The sequence below is a fragment of the Gambusia affinis genome, linkage group LG04, assembly GCF_019740435.1.
Source record: "Gambusia affinis linkage group LG04, SWU_Gaff_1.0, whole genome shotgun sequence".
Taxonomy (NCBI): Eukaryota; Metazoa; Chordata; class Actinopteri; order Cyprinodontiformes; family Poeciliidae; genus Gambusia; species Gambusia affinis.
Window position 1 is genome coordinate 21,956,846 of NC_057871.1, and position 20,524 is coordinate 21,977,369.

General features: G+C 35.5%; 3 protein-coding genes and 1 long non-coding RNA gene across 8 annotated transcripts; 1 reads left to right on the top strand and 3 right to left on the bottom strand.

Annotated features, from left to right (window-relative positions):
• Positions 1–364: 364 nt before the first annotated feature.
• Positions 365–3,043, bottom strand: LOC122829313 (polymeric immunoglobulin receptor-like). The gene is made up of 3 exons (XM_044113756.1): positions 3,007–3,043; positions 708–1,028; positions 365–618 (listed from the first exon to the last, which is right to left on the bottom strand). Exons 1-3 carry the CDS (start codon positions 3,041–3,043, stop codon positions 365–367), a joined length of 612 nt encoding a protein of 203 aa, XP_043969691.1.
• Positions 3,044–3,503: 460 nt separating this feature from the next.
• Positions 3,504–8,637, bottom strand: LOC122829633 (polymeric immunoglobulin receptor-like). Of its 2 annotated transcripts, none has more exons than XM_044114370.1 (8): positions 8,510–8,637; positions 7,907–8,233; positions 7,213–7,533; positions 6,836–7,126; positions 6,679–6,741; positions 5,921–6,019; positions 5,771–5,829; positions 3,504–3,961 (listed from the first exon to the last, which is right to left on the bottom strand). In XM_044114370.1, exons 1-8 carry the CDS (start codon positions 8,538–8,540, stop codon positions 3,866–3,868), a joined length of 1,287 nt encoding a protein of 428 aa, XP_043970305.1. In that variant the 5' UTR covers positions 8,541–8,637; the 3' UTR covers positions 3,504–3,865. The 2 variants fall into 2 exon arrangements, with proteins under 2 accessions (XP_043970305.1, XP_043970306.1); XM_044114371.1 differs by having other exon boundaries at positions 7,907–8,230; positions 8,510–8,612.
• On the top strand, positions 4,345–9,443 carry LOC122829666. 2 transcript variants are annotated; one of them, XR_006370405.1, is made up of 4 exons: positions 4,345–4,713; positions 5,396–5,468; positions 5,945–6,012; positions 7,381–7,446. It is a non-coding gene; the product is annotated as an uncharacterized LOC122829666 (long non-coding RNA). The 2 variants fall into 2 exon arrangements; XR_006370404.1 differs by lacking the exon at positions 7,381–7,446 and adding an exon at positions 9,221–9,443 and having other exon boundaries at positions 4,346–4,713.
• Positions 9,444–10,875: 1,432 nt separating this feature from the next.
• LOC122829634 (CMRF35-like molecule 7) lies at positions 10,876–14,075 on the bottom strand. 3 transcript variants are annotated; one of them, XM_044114373.1, is made up of 8 exons: positions 13,860–14,075; positions 13,296–13,619; positions 12,603–12,923; positions 12,184–12,462; positions 12,027–12,089; positions 11,391–11,492; positions 11,252–11,316; positions 10,876–11,172 (listed from the first exon to the last, which is right to left on the bottom strand). In XM_044114373.1, the coding sequence occupies exons 1-8, from the start codon at positions 13,888–13,890 to the stop codon at positions 11,077–11,079; spliced, it is 1,281 nt and encodes a 426-aa protein (XP_043970308.1). In that variant the 5' UTR covers positions 13,891–14,075; the 3' UTR covers positions 10,876–11,076. The 3 variants fall into 3 exon arrangements, with proteins under 3 accessions (XP_043970308.1, XP_043970307.1, XP_043970309.1); XM_044114372.1 differs by having other exon boundaries at positions 13,296–13,622; XM_044114374.1 differs by lacking the exon at positions 12,184–12,462 and having other exon boundaries at positions 13,296–13,622.
• Positions 14,076–20,524: the final 6,449 nt, after the last annotated feature.

Sequence of the window (20,524 nt, forward strand, 5' to 3'; positions counted from 1 at the left end):
GCACGTCAGCGCCTGAGTATTTAATTCTCTCAGAGATTTTATTCATATATGAATCTATAAAAGTTTTATTGATAAAAATCTCTGCATCAGTTTAAAAATCATGTGCTCTTTTCAATAATTCAAAAATGGGGGGAATGGTGAATTAAGGAATGTTTTGATTTCTCACCTTTGACCTTACATCAAAATATCTGGTTCTGTACAAGCAGCTCATGCTTGTACAGAACCAGATTTATAATCTGCTTTATGAATAAAAACAGTATTCTTACATTCAGTATAAAATTTTAAAAGCACTAGGGTGGCTTCAGTGTATCATCATGCTCTTACCCACAGTCAGATGAAACTGGGTGTAGTTTCCAACACTCCACTAGGGGTCTAATCTGCACCAGTATGTCCCAGAATCCTCTGCTTCAGGTTTTGTGATCACCACAGAAAAAAATGTGTCATTATCATTATGCAGTGTGAATCTTTCTTGATAAGTCATGTATGTGCAGTTGCTGCGCTGGTCTCCTTTGCAGAGGAACATCATATTGTTACGATGATGATGTGGATAAGGACACTGGAAGGTTACAGTACGTCCCACAATGCCACTCATGTTCTTTGACTCCACACAGCACCACTCTGACAAAAAACAACAATGTATATGTTGAAAGTTCAAGTCACACTCTTCTATGATAATTGATCTGAACACAGGTAGTTTGACTTCTCACCTTTGACCTCCAGCTCAACAGCAGAGAAATCATCAAATCTTGAGTTTCTCTTGACTCCACAAAGATACGACCCAGAATCCTCCAGGGTCAGACTGGAAATGGTCACTGTGAATATTGTTGACTTCCTGTCATCAGAGAGTCTGAATCGTCCATTTTGTGTGTTGCTAGAGGTGATCACTGCCTGCTGAAGACAAGTGGAGGGTCGGTTTCCTCTGCAGAGGAACTTCAGCTTGTCGACAGACTGAGAGTCGTACGGACAGCTGATGGTCACTGAACCTTCCTCAATACTTTGGATTTTATTCACGTTGTTGCAGCATCTGTCTGATAGTAAAATAAGAAGGTTTTAGTAAAACAGTGATATATCAGTACACTTTACCAGAAACGTCATGTAATTATATTAGAATATAAAAGTTCATCACGACCTGCTAATAAGAGTGAAATTAAAATTTTAAAAATACTCGAATAGAAACAAGAAATTATATTCAATACATGCTTACTTGCTCACACAGCAATACTTGAAATATATTGCTGTGTGAGCAAGTTAATTTTATATAAATTACATTACTATAAGAAGAACTAATTTAGTATTATTCAATTCAACAATCATACTATAAATTTTAATTAAATTTGCTTCCTTTTTCTATTAATAATAATTTATTATTGGCAGTGTTGTAGAAAGTACTAAAAAAATTTACTTAAGTAAAAGTACAAATACATGGACAAAAATGTACTCTAGTAAAAGTAAAAGTACCACATTAACATTTTTACTTGAGTAAAAGTAAAAAAGTACTGGCTTTTAAAAATACTTAAGTATCAAAAGTAAAAGTACTTCCTGAATGCATTACCTAATCACTAATACAATATCATTAAGCGTACCTATCATATTTAATTTTAATACATGAAATATGTGCCATTTTAATGAACAATGTCACAGATAAAGCATGTTTTTAGTGTGTTTACTCTGTGACAGTTTAGATTTAGATTTGTGATTCTATGCATCATAATTTCAGGGATGGAAACATCTTGTCCCCTGTCCTCACATAGCATGAACTTCACTTTTTTGCCACTAATGGCATTTATTTTGGAAGAAATCCAACAGAAAGGGGATGGAAAGAAGGTGGATGAGGGAGAACATGCAACCAAGTAACCACTTAGTGTTGTAGTTAAGACAAAGACCAGCACCCTGCGCTACATGACACAATAAAATGAAGTGCACCTTTCAAAACTGCTTCTCAAATTGATTTGAAAAATCCACATTCCCATAAAAACACCTAGATATTAAATACTGAGAGCTGAAATAAATTTAACCAGTATCATTATCAATTCAAACTCTTCTTCATTCTGCTTTGCTTCCATCTCTGTGGCACAATCCGAGGAGGTCTCCTACCATCCCTAAAAGATACCACCCTGGACGTTTGCCCATATCACCCAAGTCAGAAACCACAACTGTCTGCTCCATTAAACATAGAAATTAAGGCAAAGCACCAATGGTAAACAACACTCAACTATGAATACTGTCCAAGGTGCAAGAAGCAAGAAGTAACCAGGCAGAAGGACAGTGACGGTTCTGACCCTGTCTGCCACCATGACAGGTTACCAACACAATCAAAGAGCAATGAGCAGCTCTGCGTTACACGTTCTTGTTTTGTTTATTGGCCAATTAAATAAATCTATCTATTTTTTAATTAAATAAAATAATAATAGGTACTGCAGTGTATGCAGAGCGTCACAAGAACAAAGAACGGCTCTCAGTGAGGCTTCAGTCCTATAGGACTTAGTAAAAATCCGTCCAGAAGAATCGGATCGTTCATCACTATCACTATATAGCAGATTTTGGTCACAACGTTGTCCCATATAAGCGACACCTATCGCAACATCCAAGTCGCAATGCGACTTGGATGTAACGAGTAACGGGACGGTTTTGTAGAAATGTAGTAAGTAGAAAGTACAGATACTTACTGTAAAATGTAGTGGAGTAAAAGTCGAAAGTATCCATTATTAAATATACTTAAGTAAAGTACAGATACACGAAGATTGTACTTAAGTACAGTAACAAAGTACGTGTACTTCGTTACTGTACAACACTGCAAAAGACAATAGATGGATTGTAAATATATTTATTTAAAAACACATAGAAATACAAGAGTAGTTTGTCAGCTACCACGGAGGGAGCCATTTTGTCTATTTGACTTTATTCTAAATTTTTATGATGATAACATGACAAAATCTACCCCTGCTTCTTAAAGCCTCTGGAAAATGTTGGATTTATATTTGAAAACAAATAAATACTAAAACTTACCAGACAAGATGAACAACACGATCAGAAAGCTCCACATCTTTGTATTACTGAGGACGACAAACTAAACCAGAAATAATGAAGAAGTGAAGCAAGAACTATTTTAAGAAAACCAGAGTGATCTGATGAGTGCATCACACATCACAATAAGACTCAATGATAAGTTGTAAAATGATGATTTTCTCTATTTTTTAAATGCTAATACTAAACTCTATCCAAACAACCAAAACAGCAAGAAGACAATCTTATTATTAGTAAAATAAAAATAAGTGCTTACAAAGTTGGAGGAACTGGTCATAGTAAATGTGGGAGGACTGATGTGTGGTGGTTAGTGATGTATCATCTCAGCAAGAATATTTCCTGTTTAAATAGAAGTAAAGCAGAACTTTCTGTCTATAGTTTGCTTATTTATTTTAGAACATTCATCGATGTTCTTTCTCTCATTGCAAAAGCTACTTATAGTAACAGAATCTAGTGAATCAAATGAGCAAGAAGAAATATGTTGCCACAAATTGAGGCTAGAATTAAAATTTATTTTAAAGTCAAGCTGACAAATGACAAATATAGAAACATAAAAGATTGCCAGAACAATATAACAGGATGAAAATACTGGTGATATATAAAATGTTTTCCTCTACAGAAAGCCTCATCACCTTCATGATTTAGTCTTAAATTAAAAAGAAACAAATGCTGGTTCATGAAAAACCTCTTATTTATTAAGGTGTGGAGAAAGTTAATATAATGAAACAAGTTATAACAGTAAAACATTAAACATTTGGCATGAAATCTTAAAATTAGCTTGAAAGTGGCGCAATAATTTCCTTTGCAGTGCATTTCATCATTTTGCTTTCCAACAATCAGATTAGAGATCTTCATTTGTGGTGAGACTTTGGTTCACATGTTGAGACTCAGCAGCTTCATTGTTGCTCCTGATGCTTTGATGTGAAGGTTCACAAATCTGAAAAATAATCATTTATGATATTCAGATAAATGAGAGTTATATTACTGAGCAGACCAATTTAGCTGGATAAATGTTCATAATCTGTCAGGGAAAAATCTGAAGGATCTGGAAACAGATAAAATCAACCACTGTGCAAAGAACCAATGTAGAGGGTGATGAAAAAATTATTAACGTAGGAAAATGTCTACTCAGTGGTGGGTTGTGAGAGCCAGCAGGGCCTTGTCTGCTCACCCTAGAAAACTGAAAAGAAAATGTGTAAAATGTCTTAGTCCTATTGAATTTTATCTATAATTTTATTTTTATTTACAAGTGAGTTGCTTATTGGTATCATTGAGGTTTCACTTTAATTTCCTACTTAAGATGTGCCTTTAGCGACATCTGGCGAGCTGCTCCACCTCAGGATCTGCTGCACAAATTCAGCTACGCCTTCGTCAAAAATACAGTCCAGCAGTTGGCATGACTACCATAATTATCGGCCAATCAGAATTGACATACAATAACGGTGCGCCTCACTGGTCCTACTGTAAGTGAATAGCATTCCCTGTATTCCCTATTAAAATTGCCTTTTTCAAGACGATTAAAAAAAAATAATAAAAAATGGAAAACCGCACCAAACCTGGATTCACTGACACAAAGCAGTAAGAGCTTTGCAAGGCATTTTAAAGACTGTAACTATGAGCGCTACAAGTGGCTAACAGCTAGCACTGAACACAACAAGTTACTGTATGGATTTTATTTACAAGTAATGGGTGAGTGTTACTTTTCTATTACATTCTCATACATAGTGTAACGATTCTGTGTTTTAGTGCTGCTGGGGTCCGTATGGTTATGTGTATTTGTTATGAGTTGCATTGTAATCCTTATTGTTATGTGTAGAGTGTTGTGGGCTTCCCTTGTCTGACTCTGCTGACTCCCGCTCACATGTGCTAGGACTGTCATGTGGGCGGGGGATCCGTGGAGCGGCAGTACCAGAACCGGAAGTGGAGAGAGTTCAGAGTTGGGTTAGCAGTGAAGCTATCTGTTGAGAGTACCAAGTTTGTTAGAGGCGTGAGCCGCGGACTCAGGAATAGCAGCTCGTACTTATTCTAATGAACCCTGTTTGGCGAGACTACAGCTGTGGTGTTGGCGTCATTACAATACTTTACTTAATATTTTTTCTTTTAATTGCTCATTTGCTATATCAGCAGTTTGGACTGATGTTGAGATCAACTGGGGAACACAGAAAAGTTTTGTTAAATGGTGGATGTTCAATTATATGTGCTGCTATTTGTGTATTTTGTTAAAATATACATTGATATATTGCTTGAGATTGCTGGGCTCCATTGTTGCTTTACTTGGTGTATTTTTATTTATTTCCATATTATTGGATGTATGTGGCTTGGTGTGGTGAATAGTTTTTACACTGTCCTGCAAATGGTGTGTATTGTTCAGGTATAGTTGACGTCTCTTGAAGGCCCTGACTGAAACCCCACAGCATGCCACTGTGTGTACTGAATCCTGACAGGTTGGCAAGATTTTTGTGTTTGTTTGCATTTTCGCCAGCAGTAAGATCCGGCTGTGTATCATGTGACTTGTGTGATGTGAATAAAGTGTTTCAATTGCAGGTTTTTCGAAATACACCTATTTTGATACAACTAAAAAACCAACTTACATTAGGTCAAAACTTTTTATTGAAAATTTGAAAATCATAAGGCTTTTTTTTTAATTGGTGTGTTTCCAGTAAGCAAATTTATTTTATAGTTAATAAAAACTTATCCAATGTCCTCGCAAGAAAAATCTTTAAGAGTTGTAACTTTGTGGACTTACATCATTGATTCTCGGGTTCTCAGAAGTATCAGAGGTGTTCAGTACATTCATTTGGATATCTACAAGAACAATAAAAAACATTGTCTTTGTATTTTCTGGGTTTTTTTCTCAACTTTTAGTAACGTATGTTGATGTTCTGGGTAAATTCACCTTGTTGCTTTGATTTTCTTTTAGGAATCATCAGAAGGACAAACGGCAGGATCCACAGCAGAAACAGGACGACGCGCAGGATGTAAAATAAGGTCAGGTCTGAAAAGAAGAGAAAGGAGAATGGAATAGGCCTGGACAGAAAATTTCCCGGAAACAGACGCAGAGAATGAAAGCATGTAATAATAATTTAACCTTTGTACATGAGTGTGGTCCGACCGACCCCACACACAAATTACTTGTATCGCTTGCCTCAGCCCTTCAGAATAAGCAACCCTAAATATTCAGACACTATTTATGGATTACCTGTCAACTAATGGTGCGTTCACACCAAACTCGTTTTGAGCGTCAGGCGTGTCTGGTTTACATTCATAGTCAATGTGGAGGCACATTGAGGGCTTGTCGCGGCACGACTTGAACTATTTGGAGCAATTGACGTTTCAACAGGGTCTCTTAAAATTGCTGATGGACTCTGAATGTGTGAAGTGCATGAATGTGTTGATGCTTTGTGAGTGTGGATGTTTAGGAGTGCATTTAAACAGCTACGTCATTTCAGCCCATCCACTACTGATAAAACTAAATCCTACATTGAGGAGCTGAAATGACCTTCAGTTTAATAATACAGAGATTCACTTTGTGTCATAAGAGCAGCTTTGACCAGTTAGACCAGTTAGACCAGAACATATGGAGATTTGGAACAACTGGAATGAAAAGAGTGAGAAAAAACACAAGTATTAAACAAAAAGAAACAAAGAGTTTACCAGGATTATGTGATGGAGGCTGTGATGTAACCTGCTCAGCAGAGCTGGTTTGATGTAGAGAGCCTGAGAGAAAATACAAAACATAATGTGGTTAAAAACCTTAACCTAGATTTTGTGTTGTTTTTTATTATTCTGTCTCTCTCTGTGTTGGTCTCACCGACTGCCAGCTGTATCTTTATGAATGTCAGCTGAGAGTCTGAACCACAGTAGTATGTTCCTGCATCAGCTGCTTCCAGTTCAGTGATGATCACAGAGAAACAGATGGAGGAAACTTTGAGCAGCTTGAACTTTGTTTGGTTCTCCATCATGTCTGTACAGTTGTTGTGTTGGTCTCCTTTACAGAGGAACTTCTTGTTATCATGTTGTTGTCCTGAATTAGGACACTGCAGAGTTACTGGACGTCCCTCGATGCCACTGATGTTGGACGACTTCAGACAGAACAATTTTGCTGGAGAAGGAAATTTTAATAACTGTTGTGTTTATAAACTTCTTAATATTCATTATCAAATTAGCAAAGGCAGAATGATTTCTCACCTTTGACCTCCAGCTCAACAGCAGAGAAATCATCAAATCCTGAGTTTCTCTGGACTCCACAAAGATACGACCCAGAATCCTCCAGGGTCAGACTGGAAATGGTCACTGTGAATATTGTTGACTTCCTGTCATCAGAGAGTCTGAATCGTCCATTTTGTGTGTTGCTAGAGGTGATCACTGCCTGCTGAAGACAAGTGGAGGGTCGGTTTCCTCTGCAGAGGAACTTCAGCTTGTTGACAGACTGAAAGTCGTACGGACAGCTGATGGTCACTGAACCTTCCTCAATACTTTGGATTTTATTCACGTTGTTGCAGCATCTGTCTGACATGAGGTTAAAAAAAACAATGTAAAGTGAAAGAACAACTAGAAAAAATCTTCACATAAAAGAAAGTTGTTCTTGTTTGATAGAGATTTATATTTAACATTATAGACTAGGACAATTGTCTTGCATTAACTTGTGTGCATTGATGTCTAAACAGGTATTTATTTTCAACATAGAAGACGATCCAGATCTGCAAGTACTTGATAATTCAACTAGCAAAATTAGAAAATACATTTTGCTTCTAATAATAGGTAAATTTAAGACCACATTGATTAAAAGTGTTTATTATTAACATGGTTAGACATTGATGCTTCATTTAACTCATTTTAATTTGCTGTGAGTGAAATATAGAAACATAAACTTATTATTTACCTTCTTTTATGTGCAGTTTTACTTCAGTGTAGAGATCTTTTACCCTTCTTGTGATTCCACACCAATATTTCCCAGCATCACGTGATTGAAGGTCAGAGATGGTCACTGTGACGACTCTGATCTTTATATTATCAGTGATGGAATATTTTCCTTTATTTTTCTGTGTTGTTGTAATGAGAACGTCACTGGAGCCACATTCATTCTTACAAAGGTATTTTTCATAGTTCTTATATCCCTCATCATAGTGACATGTAATCTTTACATCTCTTCTCTTGTATCCAAACACTTCAATCAAACCTTCAGCACTGATCACAAAACTCAGAGCTGCTGCAGACAGAAAACAACATCAGTTTAGTTTTTATGCTTCAACATGTGAACAATAATTATTATTTTTTACAAATTTTGTAAAACTACTTTTTGAAATAAAAAGCAGAATTAGTTTGTATGAGATAAGACGATCACATTTCAGTCACAACACAAACAGGAAGTGCTACTGAGTCTTTAAGTAAATGCTTTATAATTTAAAAACACATTTTATTTTAATGAAATAAATTTCATCATAAGATTAAAGCAAACTGCTGTAGATAATATATTATGTCTTACTGCAGATGATGATGAGTTGACGGCTCCACATCTCGTTGTTCTTCTCAACCAGAGCTAAACTGAAGTAGAAGTTATTTTAAAATGAGACATTTAGACGAACTCAGAAGTTTTAACATCTTTTGAACGCGTCGACTTAAGTCATAAGTGTGAAGCGTCTTGTTTCTCCATTGGTCAAATGATAACTCTGCAACTGAGCCGCTCACAGGTTTTACCCAAAAATACAGGAAATAGATTTTTTTCACCACCACAAATTGGGGGTGGAGTTTTGAGGGACACTCAGTTTCCTGGTTTTAATCTTCTGTGCAGATCTTCATGTTTGAACTTTAAATGTTCTTTTCTTTAAATATTTTCTTCAGGAACTTGATTTGTTCTCACACCAAGAAATGAACCAGCACAGTTTAGCATTGAGAAGTCTTTATTGCTTCTCTCTGTTGAATTCATAAAAACTTACTATTTGAATTTTTATTTTTTATTTTTTTATGATTAGAGACATTAGTGATAAGAAGATGTTAATCATTACAGCACTAAACCTTCAAAAATTGAGATAATCTTTTGATAACATACTGATTTTAGTTTAGGTGTATTATTAGAAAAAAAAGGGGTTTTTTTAGCTTTTGCTATTAAAAAAGAAGAACATTAATAAAACAAGATTACATCATGTTTCAGGGAAAACCACCATGATTGGTTCTTCTTTATTCTGTTCATGTACAGAAAACATCTGGTGGAAGAGAAGGAAGTTCACTGCATGTTAAGTAACAGCTGTAACCATGGAAACAGCACCATCTTCCTCTCTTTTACCACCTGCTCCAGGTGGTTTATCTGCATCCTCCACTGAATGTTTCTGTTTGTTCAAAGAAAATGTTATATTAGATAGTGAGCTCCAAGTGTTTAATGTATGAAGGCCGCCCCAACATCAGACTAATCTTTAGCTCCCTCTAGTGGTTCAAGTTGAGACTCAGATTATGAAACTCCAAAATGTTAAAATTACGTTAAAGGAAAATGCTGAAATTAAAATAGGACCAAAATCTGCCATGGGTGTGAATATATTTTGTATGTATAGATTCTTTAAACTTCTTTTGAAATTCCTTCCTGGTTTCAGAAACACAACAGAGCCAGAAGATGCAAATCGTCACACAGTGAACTGATGTCCTGTCCTTCAGTGTCCAGGCTGATATGACAGTACATGTCAATCTGATTTGTTCTGTTTGCATATAGTTTTAACACACCTTAATAACATTAGAGATAAAAACTAATAAGTATTAAATATTATTATCAGACATCTGTTACACAACGTTTTGACCCGACTCTGATGATCACAACAAGAACTGGGAGGACACGACAACAAGAACCATTTCAAGCCCTTCAGAGGCATTTATTATTAAAATGATTGTCTAGAGGTAGTGGGCAGCAGCCCAAGAACCGTTACACCGGCGTGTTCTCCCTTCAGCCTGGTCCTCCTCCTGGATCTCCCTCAGTCATGGACTGGTTGGCCCCCACAGGCCTCAGCCTCTGCTCCCAGGTCTGGTCAAGCGACGCCTCCACATGTGGTCCATCCGAACCACGGACTGGTTCCCACATGGTGTCAAGCGACTGATGCACCCCACGCCGTCTGGTTCCCAGCTCCGGCTCCTCATCTTGATCTGACCTCTAGCTCTCTCTGCTTCTGGGCCTGGATGTCCATGAATGATCATCCAGGCCCCTGGATACATGATGCAGGTGGACAAGTGATTATAAGCGACTCCCAACTCCAAGACCCTCATTGAATGAAAATTAACAGGCCACATTACAAAACAGCAGGCTGGGGGTCGTCACACACAAAACTTCATTTAAACAATCACATAAGAATCCACACTGTTGACAAACCATTCTGCTGTAGTTCTTGTGGACAAGCATTTAATGAAAGGACCATGTTACACCACATTTGAGTAAAAAAACCCTCAAAGTATTCCCATAAACATTCAAAATTAAAAAAACCAGATGTATAGTTTAATACTCTTTTTTTTAAATGTCTTTTTAAATATTCATCTAATACTCGGTAATTTTAAACAATTTCTTTAACTACTTTTAAAAAGGAATTTACGTTCTTCCTCAGTTGTTCAGTCCCATTTTTTTCTTAGAATGAATGTTTAAAACTTATTTTTACATTAGAATTTCAGTTCAGATCATGTTTGTATATTGGAGTTGGTGTACACTATATTACTGTTTAAATTGTAACAACTATTTCCTTACATATGCCAAGTGTCATGCAATTAGACTTTGCATGACAATAAGATATTTGCTTGATGCAGATTATGATGCTCAAGATTCTAAGTGTCAGTAAGAACAATTTGATTAAATGCACAGGATTGGCGAAAAGGTTGGTTTATTGCAGCTTATATATTCAATGCAATAACATTGAAATTACAGCATTTGGAAATATTGGATAGCTCAAGTTCAGATAATGTTATTTAATAAATATTAAAAACATGTCTAAATGAAAACACACCAGCATCTGGTTGCTATAGTGAGCTGTTACACTAGATGTGAGAAACACTGGTCACGTGTTTCCTAACTTCTGCTGGTCTCCTTTAAAGGATGTTGTTGTAGATATCATTGTCATCATGATTCAACATGTTTGGAGTGGAAGAGTTCATGTAAACAGCATCCTCTTGTAAATTGTAGATCTAAAGAAATAAAAGAAATAAGATTTTATTTGCAGGCAGAAAAATAATATTTTAGAGTTGAAATCTTGTTTTTACTCACATCATTGATTCTCATCTCCACATTACTGTCATCAGAGTTCAACACGTTTGAATTGACTCCATCCACTGAAAACACAAAGTAAACATGATGTGATTCTGTGGGGGATTTATGTGTTGGTGTATAATCTGTATAAATGTACCTTGTTTGATCCTTGATTTGTATTTTAAAACCAGCAAAAGGACAAATGTCAGGATCAGAAGCAGAGCGAAGACCGCAGGCAGAATGTAGAACAAAGAAACGTCTGAAAACAAGGAAATGGAGAACTTAGCTGGTTCTCCAGAAACAGAACCCTCCATAGAAACAACACAGAATCACATAAATTACTTATTTTGTCAGACCTGATAGCCATGTTCCTGTTTTCTCGTTCTATCTCCACCACATTTAGATGATTTTCTTAACTTAATACATTTAAATCAATTATGGTAAATCATTATTTCAAACACTTCAAGTTCAAACCTCACTGGCATGACTCTTTATAAAGAGACACTTTACTGGCTTACATTAAAAATTAATGCATGACAACATTTTGTTTTACTTTTCTGTGTTGGTTGCTAAGAAGAGCCTGAATGTGAGAAAGCTTTCTGAGTGTGGATGGTTTGTATGGATTGTTGTTTATATCAGTGAAACAGTTTAAAAATGCAGAGATTCTCTTTATGTTATAAAGCTGCTCAGAGCAGAAATATCTGAACATCTGAAGATGTGGAACAACTGTATTGAGACGAGTGAACAAACAACAAGAGTGATAGACGAATAGAAACAAGTGTAAATAATTTACCAGGATTATGTGATGGAGGCTGTGATGTAACCTGGTCAGCAGAGCTGGTTTGATGTAGAGAGTCTGAGAGAAAAAACAAAACATAATGTGGTTAAAAACCTTAACCTAGATTTTGTGTTGTTTTTTATTATTCTGTCTCTCTCTGTGTTGGTCTCACCGACTGCCAGCTGTATCTTTATGAATGTCAGCTGAGAGTCTGAACCACAGTAGTATGTTCCTGCATCAGCTGCTTCCAGTTCAGTGATGATCACAGAGAAACAGATGGAGGAGACATTGAGCAGCTTGAACTTTGTTTGGTTCTCCATCATGTCTGTACAGTTGTTGTGTTGGTCTCCTTTACAGAGGAACTTCTTGTTATCATGTTGTTGTCCTGAATTAGGACACTGCAGAGTTACTGGACGTCCCTCGATGCCACTGATTTTGGACGACTTTAATTCTGTCAGAGATTTTATTCATACATGAATCTATAAAAGATTTATTGATAAAAATCGGTGCATCCGTTTATAAATCATGTGCTCTTTTCAATAATTCAAAAACGGGAGGAATGGTGAATTAAGGAATGTTTTGACTTCTCACCTTTGACCTCCAGCTCAACAGCAGAGAAATCATCAAATCCTGAGTTTCTCTGGACTCCACAAAGATACGACCCAGAATCCTCCAGGGTCAGACTGGAAATGGTCACTGTGAATATTGTTGACTTCCTGTCATCAGAGAGTCTGAATCGTCCATTTTGTGTGTTGCTAGAGGTGATCACTGCCTGCTGAAGACAAGTGGAGGGTCGGTTTCCTCTGCAGAGGAACTTCAGCTTGTCGACAGACTGAGAGTCGTACGGACAGCTGATGGTCACTGAACCTTCCTCAATACTTTGGATTTTATTCACGTTGTTGCAACATCTGTCTGACATGAGGTTAAAAAAAACAATGTAAAGTGAAAGAAAAACTAGAAAAATCTTCACATAAAAGAAAGTTGTTCTTGTTTGATAGAGATTTATATTTAACATTATAGACTAGTACAATTGTCTTGCATTAACTTGTGTGCATTGATGTCTAAACAGGTATTTATTTTCAACATAGAAGACGATCCAGATCTGCAAGTACTTGATAATTCAACTAGCAAAATTAGAAAATACATTTTGCTTCTAATAATAGGTAAATTTAAGACCACATTGATTAAAAGTGTTTATTATTAACATGGTTAGACATTGATGCTTCATTTAACTCATTTTAATTTGCTGTGAGTGAAATATAGAAACATGAACTTATTATTTACCTTCTTTTATGTGCAGTTTTACTTCAGTGTAGAGATCTGGTCCCCACACTGTGATTCCACACCAATATTTCCCAGCATCACGTGATTGAAGGTCAGAGATGGTCACTGTGACGACTCTGATCTTTATATTATCAGTGATGGAATATTTTCCTTTATTTTTCTGTGTTGTTGTAATGAGAACGTCACTGTAGTCACAGTTATTCTTACAAAGGTATTTTTCATAGGTCTGATATCCCTCATCATAGTGACATGTAATATTTACATCTCTTCTCTTGTATCCAAACACTTCAATCAAACCTTCAGCACTGATCACAAAACTCAGAGCTGCTGCAGACAGAAAACAACATCAGTTTAGTTTTTATGTCTCTCTTTATTTTTTATAAATAAAAAGCAGAATTAGTTTGTATGAGATAAGACGATCACATTTCAGTCACAACACAAACAGGAAGTGCTACTGAGTCTTTAAGTAAATGCTTTATAATTTAAAAACACATTTTATTTTAATGAAATAAATTTCATCATAAGATAAAATCAAACTGCTGTAGATAATATATTATGTCTTACTGCAGATGATGATGAGTTGACGGCTCCACATCTCTTTGTTCTTCTCAACCAGAGCTAAACTGAAGTAGAAGTTATTTTAAAATGAGACATTTAGATGAACTGTCAGAGCTATTAAGGATCCTGAAACAAAGAAGTTTTAACACCTTTTGAACGTGTCGACTTAAGTCATAAGTGTGAAGCGTCTTGTTTCTCCATTGGTCAAATGATAACTCTGCAACTGAGCCGCTCACAGGTTTTACTCACAAATACTGGAAATAGATTTTTTTCACCACCACAAATTGGGTGTGGAGTTTTGAGGGACACTCAGTTTCCTGGTTTTAATCTCAGCTGTGCAGATCTTCATGTTTGAACTTTAGATGTTCATTTCCTTAAATATTTTCTTCAGGAACTTGATTTGTTCTCACACCAAGAAATGAACCAGCACAGTTTAGCATTGAGAAGTCTTTATTGCTTCTCTCTGTTTAATTCATAAAAACTTATCAGTTGAATAATAATAATTATTTTTTTTTTATGATTAGAGACATTAGTGATATGAAGATGTTAATCATTACAGCACTGAACTTTCAAAAATTGAGATAACCTTTTGATAACATACTGATTTTAGTTTAGGTATGATGTTAGAAAAAAAAGGTTTTTTTTTTAGCTTTTGCTATTAAAAAAGATTAACATTAATAAAACAAGATTACATCATGTTTCAGGGAAAACCACCATGATTGGTTCTTCTTTATTCTGTTCATGTGCAGAAAACATCTGGTGGAAGAGAAGGAAGTTCACTGCATGTTAAGTAACAGCTGTAACCATGGAAACAGCACCATCTTCCTCTCTTTTACCGCCTGCTCCAGGTGGTTTATCTGCATCCTCCACTGAATGTTTCTGTTTGTTCAAAGAAAATGTTATATTAGATAGTGAGCTCCAAGTGTTTAATGTATGTGTTGGGAACCGGCGTTTTGGTTCCTGTTTGTTCGGTTCTCCCTGTTTGTTGACGGTTCCTCATTTCATCCACCAGAGGGCGCTACAGGCTGCACTAAGGCCCATGGTTCAGCGCACCTGTTCATCTAATCATCCTGAAGCTTAAGAGGAGCGGACTGCCTGCACGTCAGCGCCTGAGTATTTGCCAATGATGGAACCTCTAGCTTCTCTGTGTTGACTGTCTGTGATTTTGTTCTCTGAGAGATACCTAGTAGTGATAACCAAATGAAGCCTCATGAAGCAATGAAGCTTCCCGGCCCATTGCTTTGCCCAAAAGTTCATTACTTGATGCTTCATTCATTTCTCACTAGTGACATCTGCTGTTGAAACTGTGGCCTTGACACTCAGAGAGACATGTTTAAAAACAATTAGTAAACGCAATATTGTCACAAAGTTTTTATCAAACTCACATTTAGTAACAGGAGAGTCAATTAAATCCTATTTAACTAACCATTTTTAGTTATTAAAATAATTTGTAGCCAATTGTGACTGTTAGTGGCTGTTTTCTTCTGTCATTGATTTAACAATAGACATTTGTTTTAATGTTCTCAGAGTGCTGTGCTTGTTGGGGCAAGTAGTTTTCTTTGAGGTTTGATTTGCCTCATGAAAATGTAAAATTCTTCAAAAGTTCTTTTTCCTGGATTTCTATTGACTCTCTGATCTGATCCCTTATATTTTTATTCATAAGAATTTTACTTTTCCAACAGCTTTAAGTCTGTTTCTGCTGTGCAAGATTGATATATTTTTGCACTACAAAGACATAGAGGAAATTTCAAGAAGGTGAGAATTTTGGAGGTGAAAGGTTTAATTATTGTTATTTAATATCTTGTGAGTGAATCATCTCAAGTATTTACTGATGTCAGATGTTTTCTTCTTGCTGGCTCCTTTTCAATAAAGTTTATTTATGTAGCACTTTTCAGCAGCAATGCAGTGTCAAAATGTTTTACATAATAAAAACACATAAATATAAAGTCACAAAATGTATCATAATTAACCATTGAGAAAACTGGTAACAAACATTACTTTTTAATGAGCGCCATCATAAAAATCATTAATACATATGATACACATATAAAAGGTTCCGCATTAATTAAAAGTGTTTATTATTAACATGGTTAGACATTGATGCTTCATTTAACTCATTTTAATTTGCTGTGAATGAAATATAGAAACATGAACTTATTATTTACCTTGTTTTATGTGCAGTTTTACTTCACTGTAGAGATCTCTTCCCCACACTGTGATTCCACACTTGTATTTCCCAGCATCACGTGATTGAAGGTCAGAGATGGTCACTGTGACGACTCTGATCTTTATATTATCAGTAATTGAATATTTTTCTTTAGTTTTCTTTGTTGTTGTAACAAGAACGTCTCTGGAGCCACAGTCATTATTACAAAGGTATTTTTCACTGTTCTTATATATCTGACCATAGTGACATGTAATCTTTACATCTCTTCTCTTGTATCCAAACACTTCAATCAAACCTTCAGCACTGATCACAAAACTCAGAGCTGCTGCAGACAGAAAACAACATCAGTTTAGTTTTTATGCTTCAACATGTGAACAATAATTATTATTTTTGCAAGTTTTGTAAAACTAATTTTTCAAATAAAAAGTACAATTAGTTTGTATGAGATAAGAAATACGTTGACATTTCAGTCACAACACAAACAGGAAGTGCTACTGAGTCTTTTACCCTCCTGTTATATTGCGGGTCAAATTGACCCATTTCAAAGTTTAAATTTTTTTTAAATAGTTGGAAGTTTTTTTTTGCATAACACTTTTTCTATTTGTGTTAATAGGTGCACTCTATGTATAAATTGAAAATGTATTCATTTTACACATTTGCACCACACTGCGTCTGCTTGTTACATAGATACTGCAGTCAAGTTAAAGTTAAAGTGCAAATAAATTTTTTAAAAAATGTCCAATTCTATATGTTTCCTTGCAGCAATGGCCCATGTTTCACCACACACACATACATGCACGCAAAGACACACAAGCCCACTTTCTCACTATTCTCTTTACTTCAGTAGGAAACTGTGAGAAAGCAGGTGTTCATACAACTTTTGACAGGAATCTTTTCTGTTCTTGTGGACAAACTCCACCTTCACTGAGTGACACTCAGTGGAAATGGAGGAAAACATAAAATACTCTCTGCACAACTCATTTATCTGGATTTTAATCAGCGGGTCAATTTGATCCAGAACAGTTTGTGAGTCTCAAGTTCAATTTTAAAGATCAACCTTTGAAAAACATGTGTAATATCCATCTATTACAGGTCCCGAGTATCAGAACTACTGTAATAGTATTGATGCAATCTAGAGGGAAAACAGAGAGGAGTCAGCAGTGAAGCGTAGCGCTGTCTTTAGCTTCCAGATTGCTTTTTCATTTTATTTGTGAACACACAAAACCTTTATAATATACAAAAGCAAATTACTCCACATTACAACAGGTCCAGCTTCATGAAATGCAAAAAAAAATCATTTAAAAATCAACCTGAATGTCGACGAGAACCGGGGCATATACATCAAAGAGAAGAAATCAACCGCCGCAAAACCAGAGTGTAATTCTACCATATTCCTTCTTTTCCTTTTTTTTTTTTAAAAAAAGAACTAAATCAAACTTCTAAAATATAGAGACGTTATAATATAACGGTCCTAAAAAGAGACGTTATATTTCAACGGTCCCAAATGAAGAAGCCGAAACATAACGGTCCCCAGAGCGAGAGAGCACAACAGCAACACCACCCCCGCCCGAAAACACCAACAACAAAGCGCATAGAAACCGCGGATTAGCGACACATCACGTCAGGCAACACACAAACATCCCACAAAGTCGTCCCGGTGGGCCTTCTTCACTATATACTGACCTAGAGGGAAAACAGAGAGGAGTCAGCAGTGAAGCGTAGCGCTGTCTTCTTCTTCTTTGTGGTTTTTATTGGCAGGTGACATCTAACGTTAAGATGTATTATCGCCATCTACTGTGCTGGAGTGTGGACCAGAGCATCTCCCCCCAATCTAAATTCTTACATATAATCCTGTTACCTTCAAAAATGCAATAACTGCTTTATTTATTTTATGTTTAATTAAAATCTTATTAAGCTTTAATGTTTCTATATCATATTTCCTAATTTCTTGTTTTAACTTCTCTCTACTTACTGTATATTTTTCACAATGAATAATTACATGTTCTACTGTTTCCATATCCATACCACATTCACAACTACCTGTTGGATGTTTACCTATCAAATGTAGAGTTTTATTTAATCCAGTATGTCCAAGGCGCAATCTTGTCATTACTACTTGCTCTCTTCGATTTTCTCCTATTATTTCCATATTTCCTACTTTCTTTTGTATATGAAATAAATGACGACCTTTAGTACCTTCTTCCCACAATTGTTGCCATTCAGATTTAATTTTGGTCTTAATAATTGATTTTATTTCAGATTTACTATACGTTATTTCCATAATTCTACTTTGTTTCAAAGACACCTTAGCTAAATGATCTGCCATTTCATTCCCTTCTATATTTTTATGGGCTGGAATCCACATAAACCTAATCTCTACTTGAGTTTGTGTCATTCTAAATATAACTTCATAAATTTCATATACTAACTCCATATGACTTTCAGATGAAATATTTAAAATAGACATTAGTGCTGATAATGAATCTGAACATACAAGAACTTTTCTTATTTTATTTTGCTCTACCCACTGTAAGGCCATCAGTATCGCTAACATTTCCACTGTATATACAGCTAAATGGTCAGATGTTCTTTGTTTCATGAATATATCTAGTTCAGGAATAGCATATGCAAATCCTGTTTTATTTGAAATTAAATCTTTTGAACCATCTGTATATATGATTATGAAGGATTTATACGTATTCTTAATTCTGTCATTTACTAAACTTACCCAGTTATTATCTTTATTAACCTGCATTTTGTTATAAACTTCTAAATCAACATTCACATATGGAAACAGCCAAAAGGAGTAGTTGGATAAGGCACCGCACAATATCTCTTTCCCTGTATCCCCATTTCTCTAGCTGATTTATCTGCTGCCCATGCAAAACAATCTATTTTAGCTTTTCCACTCTCCCAGCAAGGTCTCAAGATTCTTACTGCTGGATTATTCTCCTCCTTATGTCCCAGCAAACTCACCCAATAATTTAGCATAATTTGCTTATGTCTTAAATATAAAGGAATCTCTCCCATTTCAACCTGTACTGCCAAAGTTGGAGATGTCTTCAAAGCTCCACAGCATAATCTCAATGCTTGATTTTGAATTACTTCTAACTTACTAATGACTGATTTTGCAGCCTGCCTGTAGACTACACATCCATAATCCAACACTGATCTAATCAAAGCAATATATATTTTTTTTAAATTAATTTTATTTGCGCCCCAATCTAACCCTGTTAAACACCTCATTATATTTATAACTTTTTTACATTTCCCTTCAATGTGCTTTACATGATCACCCCATAAAAGCTTGGAATCAAACATGATTCCTAAAAAACGAAATTTATTTACTTTTTCTATTTTCCCTCCATACATTTTTAAATCAATTTCTTCAATTTTTTTCCTACTGAATACAACAGTCTTTGTTTTACTTACTGAGAATTTAACTCCCCAGTTATAACCCCAATTTTCAACAGATTTAATAGCATTCTGTATTTTCTCATACACTATTCTTACATTTTTTCCTTTTCTCCACAAAGCTCCATCATCAGCAAATAATGATTGCATGACATCCTGATCTACTTCTGTAAAAACATCATTAATCATGATTGAAAACAATAAAGGACTGATAATACTTCCCTGTGGAGTTCCATTATCAATTTTAAATTTATTAGATCTTGTTACTCCCATCTGTACCTGTATAACTCTATTCAACAAAAAATCCTTAATCCAATTATAAGCCCTTCCTGTAATCCCCATTTTATATAATTTTATAAGCAGCCCATCCTTCCATACCATGTCATATGCTTTCTCAATATCAAAAAATACTGCTACTACTACTTCCCTATTAATTTGAGCTTTTCTAATATCTGACTCCAAACACACAACTGGATCCATTGTACTTCTTCCTCTTCTGAATCCACTTTGACATGAAGACAAAAGTCCTTTACTTTCAACGTAATATGTAATCCTTTCCGTTATCATTCTTTCCATAATCTTTCCTAAACATGAGGTAAGTGCAATTGGTCTATAACTAGAAGGGTTTGTTGGATCCTTTCCTGGTTTAATAATTGGCACAATAATTGCTTCCTTCCAATTAGAAGGTAATCTTCCTTCTTTCCAGATCTTATTATATAAACCTAAAAGTTTTTCCTCAGCTTGATTCCCTAGGTGTTTTAACATAATATAGCATATCTGATCTTTTCCTGGTGCTGTTAATCTTGTTCTAGATATTGCTCTCTTCATTTCTTGCATAGAAAAAGAAACATCCATGACATTACCTGGAGTTGTTCCACCTTCTAAAATAAAATCATTTGCCCTTCTTGTCTGCTCCCTCCTAAATTTCCCCTCTTCTGTTAAATTATCTGAACTATGGATCTTTGCAAATGTTCTTGCCATTACTTCAACTTTCTCTTCATTTGTTACTGCTGTTTCTTCTTCATTTTTCAGAATTGGGTATGCTCTCTCCTGTATATTTCCCCTCATTTTCTTAATCATTCCCCAAACA

Coding starts and splice junctions, on each gene's coding strand:
- LOC122829313 (XM_044113756.1), bottom strand. CDS start 3,043: ATGTGGAGCTTTCTGATCGTGTTGTTCATCTTGTCTG. Junction 1,029..3,006: donor CGTGTTGTTCATCTTGTCTG/GTAAGTTTTAGT, acceptor TTTTACTATCAG/ACAGATGCTGCAACAACGTG. Junction 619..707: donor TGTTGAGCTGGAGGTCAAAG/GTGAGAAGTCAA, acceptor GTTTTTTGTCAG/AGTGGTGCTGTGTGGAGTCA.
- LOC122829633 (XM_044114370.1), bottom strand. CDS start 8,540: ATGTGGAGCCGTCAACTCATCATCATCTGCA. Junction 6,020..6,678: donor GCCTCCATCACATAATCCTG/GTAAACTCTTTG, acceptor TCTTCTTTTCAG/ACCTGACCTTATTTTACATC. Junction 3,962..5,770: donor AGAACCCGAGAATCAATGAT/GTAAGTCCACAA, acceptor ATTATTTTTCAG/ATTTGTGAACCTTCACATCA.
- LOC122829634 (XM_044114372.1), bottom strand. CDS start 13,890: ATGTGGAGCCGTCAACTCATCATCATCTGCA. Junction 12,924..13,295: donor AAAACTGCACATAAAAGAAG/GTAAATAATAAG, acceptor ACCTCATGTCAG/ACAGATGTTGCAACAACGTG. Junction 11,173..11,251: donor TGGAGATGAGAATCAATGAT/GTGAGTAAAAAC, acceptor TTATTTCTTTAG/ATCTACAATTTACAAGAGGA.